A 15,725-nucleotide genomic window follows, 5' to 3' on the forward strand; every position below is an offset into this window, starting at 1 on the left:
GCATTGTGATTTTTTTTTAAGTATTTCATATATACCTGTTTACTGTTCCTCAGCCAATCACAAGGCAGCAGCGTAATATATTTACACATGTAGATATGCCCAGGATGATCTGAGTATCAGAATAGAGAAGCAAGGTTATTTACGTGACTGTAAACGTGGCAGTCCTTTTGGTCTGACTATTTCAGAAACTGCTGATTTTCCAGCCCAACTCTCTCTAGTTTACAGAAAATATTCTAAAAAGAGAAAATATCCAAGTAAAAATGTTTTGTTAATGCCAAAGGCAAGAAGAAAATGGCCAGACTGCTTTGAGGTGACAGACAGGTGACCGTAACTTTACAAAACCACTGTTACACTCAAGGTTTGCAGAAGAACATCTCTAAGCACACACGTGTGAAACCTTGAAGCAGATGGGTTACAGCAGCAGAAGACCACACATGGTGCAGGTCTTGTCAGCTGAGAGCAGGAAACTGAAGCTACAATTTACATTTTCACCAAAATTGGATGATAGAAGACTGAAAAAAAAAAAGTTTCCTTGTCTGATGAGTCTTGATTTGCGCTGTGACATTTGGATGGTAAGATCAGACTTGAGCATAAACAGCATGAAAGGATGTATCCCATCATGCCTTGGCTCAATCATTCAGGGTGCTGCTGCTGGTGTAATAGTGTGGGGGCTATTTTCTTGGCACACTTTTGACCCCTTAGTGTCAATTGAGCATGATTTAAGACAACAGCCTACCTGAGTATCATTGCTGACCGTGTCCATCCCATTATGACCAGTGTACCCATCTTCTTACTGCTGCTTCCAGCAGGATAACACACCATATCTCAAAGCTGAAATCATTACAAACTGCTACCTTGAACTTGACAATGAACTCACTTTTACGCTTTATACTTTTTTGACTTTGAGGTACAACTTATGCTACTTATTTAAATTATTTTTATGTTGTGTTTAACTTGATATTTAACTGCTAAATTCACATGAGATTAAGACTATTTTATATTAGATTACAAGCACTAAGATTCAGCTGTTGCTTTTAACCAGTAGTAATTAAGGTAGTTAAAATGTTAGGCAAATCGATCCTGAGGTCAGGAGACTACACAGTATGTGTGATATGTGGGGAAACCAGTTTGACAGCTCCAGCAGTATCATCAGAAACAATGAAGTCAAACAGGCGACGACACCACAATGTCTGTTTTTTTTCTCATGTTTTAATTCTTTGGGAGTAACATGATGAAAGCACTGGACAGCAGAGCGTTGGACTCTTACACATTCACACAGCAAAGTACACAGCACTGCACAGCGTGAAACACAACCATAAAAACAAAAAGAAACAAAGCCTTTACGTCAAAATGCTGGCAATAAATAGACTGATCTCATTAAATTTATATTCAATACTCTTCTGTACAGATGGTCTGTGAATTACAATACATCAACTGAACAATCCTCTTCAGGAAGAGCAACACAACACATAGGATTCATGTAAACAGAGAAAGGAATTACCAAGGTGAAGGGATCCCTGTTTCATACACACATCTAATTCACATACACGCACACATGATCGATGACCATGCAGAGGATCCAGAGTGTGCCGATACGAGGCAACGAGTAATAATGAATACAGTACATCTTTCTCTTTTCCCTCCACATGAAATTTCACATGCACACACTCTCACACGGTGACTCACAGAGGAGCACAATTGAGTACAGATAGTTTGAGGGATACATGGAGGTGGAATGTGATTCTGCAGTGGAGGGGTCTGAGATGAAAACTCGAAAGATTGTGACTGGTGGGCGCCTATTCCTCCAAGGTACGGAAGGCGTTCTGCATGTCCTCCACCAGCTGTGCATACTCGGCCTTGATCTTGGCTTCACCATCCTTAACCGGGTCCTACACGGAAATAAACAGGAATAAAGTGTCAAAGCTCGAAAAGAAAACGATCTGTGTTGGCTTATTTAATCCAACAGGTAGAAACAGGTTCTAAGTTAACTTTTGACTTCTTGAAATCTTGCTGCTTAAAAACTAACACAGAAGAAAAAAAAAAAAAACTTCTAAACCAAAAAAAACAAAACCAAAAAAACAGATGATGGAAGAACAGAAGAAACATACGGTGGCTTTTGCATGTACACCTGAACACACCTTGAATTTCATCGAGCTGATCTTGTAGAGGATTTCTCCCATGTGCTCCCTGATTATGGCCCAGGTGATTTTGTTGTCGCTCTGAGCTGTGGTTTCCACCGCGTGCCGTGCCATGTCATAGAAAGCTATCATGTTGGAGAGAATGCCCACTGTCTTGTAGAAAGGACAGAACCTGAGGAGATTGACAGCAAAGAGTCAGGAAAAAAAGGAGCTAACTGTAGATTAGGTCAAGAAACGGGGGAACGTATGATTTATAAAGAGTAGCTCTAGGGCCAGACTTACTGCTTTGCAGCAGCACAACCTGGGTTTCGCCGTTTGTTTGTGCAAACTGATTTACTAATGTTTATGAAATGCAATTTACAGCTAATACTGTGATACCGCGATTGCAATGATATTTAACGCAGAAAAAAGCATCGTATTTTTTGGACCTGGACACTATTTTGGCCCCGTTTAGTAAATATGCTGTTATTAATCTAATGATCTCCACACAGAAATTACCCAGCAGTGAATCATCATTTTTTTTCAAAATCTGAGCCAGTAACATCAGTTAAGGTTCAAGTCATGTAGGCTATAAATGTTACCTGTCATAAGGAGTGTAACCGTTCTGCTGCAGGAAGTCATCTTTGATCAGTTTGGCCACTTCCAGTGTGATTTTATCTGTTTCTGCCAGTGAAGCCTGTCAGAGATAATGACACCTTAATTTATTCATGTGAAAAGACTTCAATGAATTTCTGAAACACGCCAAAATGGAACCAGTGAACAAATTTTTTTTAGGATCTGTTTCTGGCTTTGTCTCTGTGGTAAATTACCTTTCCGACAAGCTGCACAATCTCTGCCAGGTCCTCTTCCTCCTGCAGAATCTCCTTCGCCTTGGTACGCAAAGGTACAAATTCAGGGAAGTGCTTGTCGTAATATTCATCCAGGGCGCGGGTGTATTTGCTGTAGCTGATGAGCCAGTTGACAGATGGGAAGTGCTTCCTCTGAGCCAGCTTCTTATCCAAACCCCAGAACACCTAAGAGGGGAAAAAATGGGGGAAATAATAAAGCACATCTGATTTTATAAAGCTCATCCAGTCAGCGTGGGATCAGAAGGTGATCCTTTACCTGAACAATACCAAGTGTGGCTGAGGTAACAGGATCAGAGAAGTCACCACCAGGGGGCGATACACTGGAAAAAAAGCACAAACATTTTCATTAAATTGCTGTATTCAACTTTCTGTTGCCTCTCAAAAAAAGATGTGCAGAGTAATGTCTCCCTCTACTGATGCAAAGTTGTACTCACGCGCCTACAATACTGACGCTGCCTTCCCTCTCTGGGTTGCCCAGGCACTTCACTCTTCCGGCACGCTCATAAAAGGAGGCGAGTCGGGCACCCAGATACGCAGGATAACCACTGTCTGTGGGCAGATGCAGGAAATAGCTTTTTATGCTGTGCCAAGTACCACTCTGCTTTTATTTTACCAAAGACCGAAGCACCAAAGCACACCAGCTCCACTCTAATGAAATTCGAAGCTGTCAGCTGTTTTCATACAGTCGCTTTTGCAGTTTTACCTCAAACAACACAAAATGGTTTAATTCATACTTATGGGTCAATATTTGTTCTATCTATATAAAGTCAAATGAAGATAAGAGAATGGCATATATGCTATATGGAGTGCTATTTATATAGTGCACTCATACATACATTCATGAGGTACTTTATTCTATAAACGTTAAGTATTCCATCTACCTCACATCGACGGGCAATTTATAACTACTAATTAATTTAGCATGCATGTCTTTATACTCCTGGAGGACGCACAGAGAACCCATGTAGGTAATGGGAGAACATGTTAACTCTATACAGTAGGGCCCTAGCCAGACTCAAACCAGAATCTTCTTGTTGTGAAGCAACAGTGCTAACCACTGCACCACCGTGCTGCAAAAGTAAACTTACATTTTCAATTGTTGCTGTTTTTCTATCAACCAGAAATACACTGCAGAAGCTTGAGAAGGCCTTTTGTTCAACGGGCAGCTTGTTTCAGTTGCTCTGTTGTTTTTATTTAAATGGCTGTGCTTTTAAAAGTGAAAATAGGGTCCATGTACGAAAATAAAGCAAGCGTACTGTTCCTGTTACTCCCATGTATATCTTTAGAAAACCTGATATGATTGTGATGAATCTTTTGAACATTTCTCACAAGCCCCTCCTGCTGTTGCGTAGCTTAGGTGAAAATTGGACTAAATCCACCCTCAAAAGACTGACTGTAACCAGCTAAATCTGTGTTACAATAATTAGGAGATCCTTGAATATTTTCTTCCCCATATTAGACCCTAACATTGCGCCCTAAAATTTTAAAAAGCTCTGCTCACATGAGACTTCAAACTTACCAGCAGGCATCTCAGCTAGACGTCCAGAAATCTCCCTGAGAGCCTCAGCCCAACGAGAGGTGGAGTCGGCCATCATGCTCACGTTGTACCCCATGTCTCTGAAGTACTCAGACAGAGTGATTCCTGCCAAAATAAACTGAGTTAGAAGGCACAGCACATGTGAGCCAATTAAAAAGAATCACACGAGGACAGTGAGTGAGCAATCCCTTAAGAGTGAGTGTTCTTCATTATAAGAGGATCGCACAGTTAGGGTGAGAGATAAAAAGTACTTTAGGGTACTGTTAACAGTCACCTGTGTAGATGGAGGCTTCTCTGGCAGCTACGGGCATGTTGGAGGTGTTGGCCACCAGCGCTGTTCTCTTCATGATGCTCTCCGTCTTTCCATCCACCTCCATCGTCAGCTGTCGCCCAAACAACACTGTCAGTTACCTCTGAACAATAGTTTCCTTAGAAAGGGGTGCCAGTACACTGCCACTTACTTCAGGGAAGTCTCTCAATACTTCTGACATCTCATTTCCACGCTCCCCACAGCCTACGTAGATGATGACATCACTGTTGGAGTATTTGGACAGGGACTGGGAGATGACAGTCTTTCCACAGCCAAAGGCTCCTGGGATAGCTGTGGTTCCTCCTTGCACACATCTTCAAACCATGAAGAGAAGAGATTAGGAAAACCTTTCTGAAACAAAAAAATCATCAAGGGTAAAAGGTCTGAGGGAGAATTTGAGACTCACGGGAAAAGGGCGTCCAGCACTCTCTGTCCGGTCAGCAGCGGGTGATTGGCGGGCAGCTTCTCTGTGACAGGCCGCACTTGTCTGACAGGCCACACCTGCACCATGGTGAACTTCTCCTTCACGCCTTCAAACTCCAGCTCCATCACCACATCCTGACACAGAAACACACGCGACATCAGCACAAATCAACGCCTCACAAGCTGCTCGTAAATTACAACCGCAGCTGAAGGCATGTCAGACTCACAGTGATATCATAGTTTCCAGGCGGAGCCACGTAGGTCACGGTGCCTCTGTTTTTAGGAGGCAACATGATCTTGTGCTTAATGAGGGAGTTCTCGTACACCATACCGTAGATGTCGCCGCCTGTGATGTGACTGCCAACCTAATAGAGTGAAAAGAGATGTACAGTAAATCTAATTCACCCGACATCTCAGACTTTTCAAGAAGAAGTCTCTACAAACTCCTACCCGCAGACTCTTGCTGGGAGAAAAATCCCACTTGAGGTCTCGGTTGAGGGCTCCAATATTTACACCTCTGGGAATGTAGATGCTTTGTGTGAGGTCATTAATGTCCTTCAGAGGTCGTTGGATACCATCAAAGATCGAGCCCATGATTCCTGGACCCAGCTCGACTGAAAGAGGTTTCCCCGTGCGGAGCACAGGATCGCCCACAGACACACCAGCTGAATTCAAGCTCAGAAAAATCATCAGGGTTTGGGTGAATTAGTTACCACCTGAGGACTAAGATAACCCCAGTTTGATTATTTTATAAGCAGCAAGGTGTTCAATAGTCTTGAACTCCCCCCCTCATTTCTTTATATTTTAGCTGGTAAGTGGGAAATGGACGCAGAGATTTGAAACATTTTCAAACATGCAGGGAAAACAGTATTTGGCAAAACTACAACCTCGAAAGTCAATATTTGGCATGACCACCTTTCTTCTTCAACACAGCCTGAACTCTCTTGGCCAAAAATCTGTTTTAGCTACAGACACGACTTTAAGATACTGTTCATCTGCTGTAAACAGATTTTAGGTGTTTTTGTCCTCCGTTTGTCCAGTTTCCTCCAATTTCTTAAGGACACACTTCAGGCCATGCCGTGTTTTTGTGACAGGCTTCTAGTAACAACGTTTCTAAGCTGTCTGTCATGTATAAACAAAAAAAACCTGGTTTGTCCCTCCAGTTACGTGCCTTTTTTTAAGCTTGAATGAGTCAACAAACAAAAATACATTCCTTTGAAAATAGTCAGTTACAAGGACTAGATTGAAGAGTCCTTGTCCTTTGAAAGACCTTCGGAAAACACGGAGAACTCAAGGCTTGCTCAAGACTGCTTTAAAAAATACAAAATCGTTTTGGTTTCTACACAGAAATGGAATGTCTGTTATATCCAGATTCACACGCTCTCATTAGGAATTTACGGCTGTGACTTAATCCATCCAGTTACATAAAAGATTATTTTTTATAGTAAAGGGTACAGTAGCTTTTTCCAAATTAATTGACTACGTCCTTAAATACGGTCAGTGATGACCCCAAAACAATCTGGGTAAAAGACACAGGATGCCTTTGAAATGCTTGAGCATCATTATCCTTACCACCAGTTAGGGATGGAAGTATACTGACAATTAGATAGTAAATACAGCAGTAGCTTAGTTACACTGATGTTATTAATACTGTCCTAAACAATGTCACCTGCAGCTCTATCAAACTTGCTGCAAGAAGCATAACAAATGATGCACCCACTTTAGTGAATCTACCACAAATCCAGGGTGGAAGAAAGAGACCGAGTAGCATGAAATGGAGAAATCCTGCAACCAAACCCTATCTGACTGTTTATATGGACATCTTCTTCTTGTTTCAGGATCAACTTTTATAATATCCCATAACAGCAGCGTAATAAAATAAGGATACATGTCTCTTCATAGACCTGGATGGTGGCCATGTCTCCCTCCAGCCTGATAATCTCTCCCACCAGCTCACTGTGGCCGACACGGACCAGCTCATACATGGCTGCTCCTGCCATGGCCGTCGCTGTCACCACTAGAAGCACAGATGAGATGTAATCATAAGAGTGGTTGCTTTTTGTTTGACTGAAATGAATTTCGCTGTTTGTTGTAAAAGCAAAGTTGTTGTGCCTTTGTAGGATAAAATAGTGCTCACAAAACCTTATTGTTGTGACCAAGACTGAGAAATACAGATGTGGTTAAATGTGTTTGTGTCATTACACCTCCTCAGTTTTTTCTGGAAAGTGGTAATAATGTGTTAAATATGAAAGAGGAGTTTCATAAGGAGTATGTGGTGACCGACCTGGTCCAGAGACTCCGTGAACGTATCCAAACTGGCTCTCCCTCTCCTCATCCCTGATCTTGGGCAGCTTGGACATGTCCATCTTCACGTTTATTAGTCAGACTGGAAGAAAAGAAACATAAGCAGCTGTTACTGACAACTTCCCTTTTTGTGACAAATTTAAAATGACAAATTAGTTCATTTTCAGCATAAAGCCCCTACGAGAGTTCAATTCAATTTTACTTATATAGCACCAAATCACAACAACAGTTGCCTCAAGGCAATTTATACTGTAACCTAAAGACTCTGCAATAATAAAGAGAAACCCCCAACAATCCTATGACCCCCTATGAGCAAGCACTTTGGCAACAGTGGGAAGGAAAAACTCCTTTTTAACAGGAAGAAACCTCCAGCAGAACCAGCCTCAGGGAGAGCACCCCGGTTACCATCTGAGGACAAAGATAATCCGCGTTTGATTATTTTTATAAGTATCAATTTGAAACTTCTCATTTTCAAGTTATTGCATTCACAAACTTAGGTGCCCATGGTGCCCGCCCAGCAGCAAGTAAATGGGAATTCAGCTGGGAAGTATTTTTGCAGGCCAGTCGAACTCTTATTTAACCACGTAAAAAGAAACGTTCATGTTTAGAGTGGCTGGATGGGTAAAACCAAAGCCTTATGAGGAAATAGGAGAGGTAAAAAGAAATACTGAAAGTTAAAAGAACACCAGCACACATCTGAAAACATTTCAACATAATTACTAGTGAAACGGTGACCACCGGTGCTGAAAGTTCAACGGCGGTAATTACAAAAGCCACCTTTAATGTGCTGATTCAAAAACTCACAGCAGCTCTCAAAAAAATGTTTCGTTTTTCTTATAACACATAGACATTCTGTGTATTCAAATGAATTTGAATACCTCTGTGATGAACTGGCAACTTGTACAGGCTGAGTGGGTAAGCAAATGGATATATGAATGTGGACTTTTGACCAGAATTGGACAAATTTATATTTTCATTATGAGTTCATTTAAATTTTTTCCTGGCATTATGCTGACTACTCTATATTGTCTCCCCCTGTAATAACCATAGAAACCTTGAAGAATGCACAGCATCACTGCTCAGGGCTCCTTGTGTTGCTGCAGTCTCAGCATCAGAGGCAGAAGTAGGCCACCTCACCAGCCAGTCCACTGGCCTACTACAGTCAGTCAGTGTGGCACATCCGGCTAACATTAGTGGGGGATCCCACTGCATCCTCTTTTTTTTTTTTTTTTTTTTTTTCATATGAAGAATAGGGTGCATCTTTCCCACATCAGGCTGTTCCTTTTTCTGCTATATTTATACCTCACAACTCAGCCACATGCAGCTGTAACACAAGCTGCCATGAGTCGTGACACTGACCCATCCTCACAAAGCGCTGCCTGCAGATGCTCTGCACACATTCAAGATCAGCTTTATCTGCTAAATATATTCAATACTTGCAGTTACATCAAGAAAATATGCCTATATTGTGGATTTCTTTTTCTGCTCCCCCCCTTTCTTTCCATCTTTCTACATCTATGTCCTTTATTGCCCTTCCTACTGATGCACGGATCTTCCTGCTCACGCTAGGCTGCTTGGCCATCTGTGCTGGAATAAAGCAGCTCCACCTATTGATTAAAGCAAGAACTGCAAGAGAGATATACATAGGAAGGCTTCACTGCTCAAAAACACCAGACTAAATTTACTGGTTTTAACTGGATAATACTGGTATTATCCAGGGAGCTCACCTGGAAAACCTGTTAGTGTACCAGAGGCAAGCCTCTGCCCATTTGATTAATAACATCACAATAAATAACAAAAGAATTACACATAAAACATCAAATATGTCTTCTTTTAAAGCAGCACAATAATATTTATTGGAATAATTAACTTCTGTATGTAATAAACCCACAGAGTAGCACTTTTTCATAACTTCCAGATACAACAGCTATGGAAAAAGTATTCTACATGACACTAAGTCATATGATCCTGGCACATGACTGGCTGCCCTCAGACGATGAGTCTCTTTAAGGAAGTGGAACACCAGCATGGTGAAAAACTGGGAAGTCAAAATCATAACTGTCTATGTGGAAACTCTGGAGATTTTCTCCCACCTGACTGCAATACTTCATATATTAACCTCCTAAGACCCGAACTCTTACACGGCATGCATATTTAATTTCTCTTTGATATTTGGGCATATTGGGGCGCGATGAATGTAAAAACAAAGAATTACCAGATTTTTTTTAACCTTATTTTTGTTTTTAAGAAAAATAAGAGCCACATATGAGGATATTCGTTTAGAATTTTGATAAAACAGTAGCTGTATAATGTCCTTGTAAGTGGATATCAGGCCCTCGTAGAGCAAAATTTCGTATTTTGGTCTAAATAGCCCAAAATGTGATGTCCACATATGTGGACGCCAGGTCCTAGGAGGTTAAAGACAATTTACCACAGCATTAATATACTAATGTGGGCAACAATTGACGGCAAGCCTCCTGTTGGGACCAAATGTTACACCGATAAAACAGCTTATCAGACAGCAATTGAGGAGTCTGTAGTGAGTTTAACCCGAGTGTCCCTTCTGACCTGTATGAGATGTTGTCTGGGTAAAAACAGGCTCAGTAATATTACATGTAAGTGAGGTGATTCTGCAAAGCATCCTGACATGCAGATGTTAAATGAAAGTCCCATGGACGCAGGTAACGCTGCTGATCGAGTGCACAATATTCGAAACTATAAACTAGCCAGTTGTTTAGCCACAACAGGAAGAGTCTGAAATCCGAATAATAAAGCCGGAAAAAATAATGTTTGTAATTTCCACTCGGCCATATTTTGTCCTTACGTTAACAACAAGGTTAGCTAGCTGTGTGTGTGATTAGGTGTTGTGAAAACGATAGCAAGACTGGTTTGTCGGCCTGGGTGGAAAAAAATGCTGTCTCTACTATTCTGCTGCATAGGGATTGCTAAACGGTTTCACTGTACACACGCATCCAAATATACTTCGTAATATTAAAACGACGTTAAAATGAAAAACGGGATATTTACCGTGTGGCTGTGAAGTGTCCGTTTACTGTCTTGGTTCGAGAGAGGAACGCTGGCTGCTGCAGAGCGTGACAGCGAGATCAGCTGACTTCATTCACTCACCGCTTGCTTTTACTGCGGGCTAGCGGCAACTGGCGCCATTTTGGATCCTCCCCTGGACTACCGGAAAGATCTCTAACTGGTGGATATTTGTGGTCATTTAACCTACTTAGCATAAAGCACGACTCCGAGCTCATAGCTTCTCATATTGTTGTTGTAAACCCTTGTCTTAAATTATGTTTTCACCTTTGTGGTAAATTGGTTTTATGGGAGACTACGTAAACTTTTAAGTACACCTTATGTGAGCGAGCGTAAACCCACAGTGATGTAAGTTCTGTTGGTATGCAACGATAAACAACCTATCTACATTACATAGATCATAATGAGCCACGGCACCTTATCTCTCATGTTGTTTGATATCTTTTCAGCAACGGTTGAGCCAAAATGGAGGTGCTTTCACAACTCCCGGTTTATCTTTCAGGTGGTTTAGGAGTAAACGATAAAAATGTAATTTTGATAAAATACATTTATTTAAATATGTATACATACCCCCAGTTTGTTTGTTTTTTTGTTTTTTTATTTTTTTATTGGGGGGTGTATTTATTGGGGTAGTTTCTCCAAACTACAAATTTACAGAACTACAGGGCTCATGGGTTTTTCTTTCGCTTTCGTTGTGTAACAGAAAATCTCAGCATCCATATGACCAACACTGTATTACATATATAAACTAATTTCGGATTTCCTTTTTTATGAGTAGATAAATATAAAAAATAATTTCAGTAATATATTTAGAAAACTAAAACGATAGATTTCATTGAGTAGTAGTAATCCAGTTCTGGGGCGAAGACGTAGGCGCTTTTCCCCCCAAAAATATAATGCTTGCTTTCGGAGGTCAGACAAATGCATTTCACACGCCTCAATGTCACACCAGAAGTAAGGTCCCCTTAAATAATGCGAGACGAATACGAGCCCTATATAATTATGACTGAGAACCAGGATGTTTTCAACACATAAACCGTTATTTAAATGTCTTAATTTGGCTGGAAAAGAGCCTGAGAGTCCAAATCCAGGTCAAAAAGTCAAATATCGAACATTAGAGGCGCGTGTGCGCATGCGGAGGTCAGGGTTGACAGTCCGTCTCCACACAGTCGTGGAAGGAGTGTGGCGGCTAAGCTAACTGCAACCATCGTAACTAGCTACATGTGGAGGGTAAAACGGGAGGCATCCCCGACCCCAACTCTTTCCAGTTTCTCACCTTTTACCCGAAACAACTTCAGAGTTCATACTCTTCGAAAATAAGGGATATCATCTCTTTAAAATGAAAGGGTGAGTGTGAACTTTTGGGTCACGAATACGTAGCTTAGCACAAGTAAAGTTTTTCATGTCTGTTTTTTTCCTACAGGAGGAGGCGGGGAGGTGACGGCGAGGCTAGCTAGCTTGCGAAACGACTTTTATTTAGGTTCATGGCCACTATATAAAGGACAGCACCGTCACTGAAGTGGTGCTGTCTTAGTTGTTGTCGTTAACTTTAGCCGCTTGTCGGTTTGTGTAGGTCGCGAACAAGCTAAGCTAACTAGCTCGCTGCTAGTGGAGAGCTGAGTCAGTAAAGCCAGTTTAGCTAAGCTAATCATAGCTCTGATTATTTTTGGTATTTGCCGCGAACCTCAGCTACCTGCACAGAGTCATACCAGTTTTGTCGAAAGTCTTAGACGCAGCTATCTCACGTTGGGCAAAAAAGTTACCATTTTAATGTCACACATGACAGCAACTTTAGCGTTTGTGCCAGCTGACTCAGTGTAACTTGATCTGCCAAAGTAACACACTATCAATGATGCTTCTGGACATTTCTGAATAAATTCTCTTATTCCACGAGGGCAATAAAGGCTGAAGTGTATTAATTGTATACTTAGGGTTTCACCGATCTCATTGTACATGCTTAAGGACAACACACGTGACCTCCACCAGTTCTTGGATGTGTAGTCGTCCTATAAATACCACAGTGAACCTCTCACTGAGGCGAGTGGACTGCTACGTGTGGGTCATTTACTAGTTACACAAATCCAGCCATGTCCCCTGGTCATCCTATAGATATTTAAAGGAGAATATTAATCAATTTTGATGGTAGAAAAGTTTCATTTTTAAGTAAAGAGTTATAAAAAGCACAAGCTGCAGGTGTTGTTAAAATTTATTTCTAAGCGGCATTCGTCCAAAGAATTACTGTTAGTAGTAGATTATGTAAATGTATGTGTGTGATTAGAGGGGACATGTTGATTTAAGCTATACAAGAGTTGATAACAGGTTCAGTTCAGCAGTGTTATAGCTTTTGGGACGAAATCACGCAGTTCATGAGAGATGATTTAATCAGTACTCAAAGTAGACAACTATCTGTGTAATTCATCTTTGAGCTTTGATAGTAAAAGTGAAATTCATCTTTGAGCTTTGATAGTAAAATTGTTTACTCAAATATTGAGTGTATAGACTGAAAGAACTGTGCTTATAAACAAATATAAAGGATAGAAGGCTTGTAAGATGTCAGTTTATTAGTCTTTATTGTATTTTGGTTCATATAATGTTAAATGAAATGGTTTACCTGTTGTCAGCCATTTGACCGTTTTGCTCTTGTTCCAGTAGCCGGATCGAGCTGGGGGACGTTACGCCCCACAACATTAAGCAGCTGAAACGCCTCAACCAGGTCATCTTCCCCGTCAGCTACAACGACAAGTTTTACAAAGATGTGCTGGAAGTTGGAGAGCTTGCAAAGCTAGGTAAGACATCACAATACTTACACCTAGACAACTTCAGTTAGGGTGACACCTGATTATGACTGTATGTGATGACATTGATGCGTTAAAGAGGAAAGCGACTGGTGGAATTCAGTTTGCATGCACTTTAACAGCTTGATTTTCAGTCATGGGAAATGAAATGTAGAAATGTGGCTTTTAGAGGTATTTGATCTTTCAGCATCATGTTTTGTTTTGGTTTTTTGCAGCGTACTTCAATGACATTGCAGTGGGTGCTGTGTGCTGCAGAGTGGACCACTCTCAGAACCAGAAGAGACTGTACATCATGACACTTGGCTGTCTAGCACCCTACCGTAGACTTGGAATTGGTAAGTAGTAGTAGATTGTTTCTGTTATTGATTCCTGAAGAAGAAACTTTTTTTTTCTTCCCCACTATCATTAATGATCCTTATGTGTGATTCAGGTGAATAGAAGCTCTACTGTCATTAGTTTGATAACGGAAGTTACAATAATAATACATTTTATTTGAGGGCACCTTTCAAAAAGCCAAGTTCACCTTACAAAAGAACAAAATTAATAAAAGGAGCAATTGTCATCCTCTATGAGATGTATGATAGACTAGACTGTTTGATACTGTTTCTTAAAAGTTATGAGGACCTCAAGAAGAGGCTGTTGTGCAATTGGTGATTTTGTTTTTACCTTTACGCCAGGTACAAAGATGCTTAATCATGTGCTAAACATCTGCGAGAAGGATGGAACTTTTGATAATATTTACCTGTGAGTGTTTGCAGAATTTGCATGAAAACTTATCTGCATACAATAATTATTTTTGACTGATTTTCCAGATGAGCTGCCTGTTAATGCATTTGTATTTTCCCACTCTACAGTCATGTGCAGATCAGCAATGAGTCGGCCATTGACTTTTACCAGAAGTTTGGCTTTGAGATTATTGAGACAAAGAAGAATTACTACAAGAGGATAGAGCCTGCAGATGCCCATGTGTTGCAAAAGAGCCTGCGCAGTCCTTGTGCACTGCCCAGTGGAGAGCTTCAGAAGTCAGAGTAGGGGCACAGCGTTCGGAAAAGGCACTAATGTGGCCACCTCCACAGAAACAGAACTGTGACAAATGCCCCAGGATTCAACACTTTCTTCAAAGGACGCTAAAAAGAGAAAACAAATTTCAAGCATAAAAGTTGCTGCATTTATTTCACAAGAGGGTCCCCTGTTGTTGGTTTTTTTTTTCTTTTTTTTTCAAATTCTCTTCATACTGTTAATTGACAATGACAAAAAGCTAAGCATCCTATAGTGCTCCTGTTGACAAAGTTACCAACTTCTGACAGTTGACATGGTGGAGGGGGAAAGAGTTGGTGTTTTCAAATCACATTGTTGTTTTTTTTTGTTTTTTGTTTTTTAAATGCGGTTATTAAAGCTGGAGGGGACATATCTATGCTGTTGATCAAAGGAAATCAGTTGGTTTGGAAAAGTAAAGGGAAAAAGTGCTTGAAAGACCATCCCCCGACACAAATGCAGTCCCAGGTGGTCAGCTTGGAGTGATACTTGAGATATGTGGAACAGACAAAGCTCTATTCCTGCACCACCTGAATCTTTGGACTCATGAGAAATGAGTCTGACCGGTTTGTTGTGTCCGGGGGGGCAGAAATGCGTCCCCTCAGTACAGGAGAAAGGGGAAAAGCTTGACGGTTTTGTGGCAGTGGGAATATGCGTTCAGTACTTTTAATTTTTAAATATTTCCAGGCTGTTATTTAAATCCCCCTTCAACTAGTCTGTTATTTTTATTTTCCACACTGAAATGGCAAATGGTTCAGAGGTTCTCCTGGGTTTATCACAAAGAGTGAAAATATAAAGGAACGAGAGAACCAAACAAATGTATTGAATGTGTTATGAATAACATCAGATCGATTTGGATTTGGGCATTATTTTCAGTAGTATGGTGGAGGTGTTTGTGGATGCTTGTTTCTAAATATATACAAGTGTTTTGAGACATACCTTAAACACCTTTGGCACCTTATGTAGCCATCTTATGACATTGGTCTTCTCAAACTTCCTGCCACAGTGAGCTTCAGTGATTACACACACTTTCAGCTGAAAGTTTTGGAGTTTTGCTATGATCTCTTAACAGTGTATTACCCAGAGGAAGCTCTGACACCTCTGCATGCAAGGAGAGTTGTGTCCTCTCCACTGTAGTATACGCATGTTTTCATTTCTTTGGAGAATTTTATCTTTTCTGGAGCTCTATATTGTAAGACTTTTTAACGTCTAAATGAATAAATTACTATTTGCAGTAAAAGTTGTTATGTTTTGACATTATGAATATTTAGTATAGAAATTGGGTTTTGTGTG

At 40.7% G+C, this 15,725-nt stretch overlaps 2 protein-coding genes across 3 annotated transcripts; one reads left to right on the forward strand and one right to left on the reverse strand.

The window, feature by feature from the left end:
• Positions 1-1,189: 1,189 nt before the first annotated feature.
• Positions 1,190-10,744, reverse strand: atp6v1ab (ATPase H+ transporting V1 subunit Ab). Its single transcript, XM_085468376.1, has 15 exons — positions 10,588-10,744; positions 7,541-7,642; positions 7,145-7,273; positions 5,707-5,921; positions 5,484-5,621; positions 5,240-5,391; positions 4,985-5,147; positions 4,798-4,906; positions 4,506-4,628; positions 3,421-3,535; positions 3,243-3,306; positions 2,948-3,151; positions 2,720-2,814; positions 2,139-2,310; positions 1,190-1,889 (listed from the first exon to the last, which is right to left on the reverse strand). Exons 2-15 carry the CDS (start codon positions 7,620-7,622, stop codon positions 1,797-1,799), a joined length of 1,854 nt encoding a protein of 617 aa, XP_085324502.1. The 5' UTR covers positions 7,623-7,642; positions 10,588-10,744; the 3' UTR covers positions 1,190-1,796.
• A 976-nt stretch (positions 10,745-11,720) lies between these two features.
• On the forward strand, positions 11,721-15,672 carry naa50 (N-alpha-acetyltransferase 50, NatE catalytic subunit). Of its 2 annotated transcripts, none has more exons than XM_085468378.1 (5): positions 11,721-11,949; positions 13,255-13,388; positions 13,613-13,732; positions 14,075-14,141; positions 14,252-15,672. In XM_085468378.1, the coding sequence occupies exons 1-5, from the start codon at positions 11,942-11,944 to the stop codon at positions 14,427-14,429; spliced, it is 507 nt and encodes a 168-aa protein (XP_085324504.1). In that variant the 5' UTR covers positions 11,721-11,941; the 3' UTR covers positions 14,430-15,672. The 2 variants fall into 2 exon arrangements, with proteins under 2 accessions (XP_085324504.1, XP_085324503.1); XM_085468377.1 differs by having other exon boundaries at positions 11,723-11,949; positions 13,252-13,388.
• The last annotated feature ends 53 nt before the right edge of the window (positions 15,673-15,725 follow it).

This window comes from Copadichromis virginalis, linkage group LG9, assembly GCF_057382275.1.
Source record: "Copadichromis virginalis isolate Kocher_CV1m ecotype Utaka linkage group LG9, C_Virginalis_male_GT1.1, whole genome shotgun sequence".
Lineage (NCBI taxonomy): Eukaryota > Metazoa > Chordata > Actinopteri > Cichliformes > Cichlidae > Copadichromis > Copadichromis virginalis.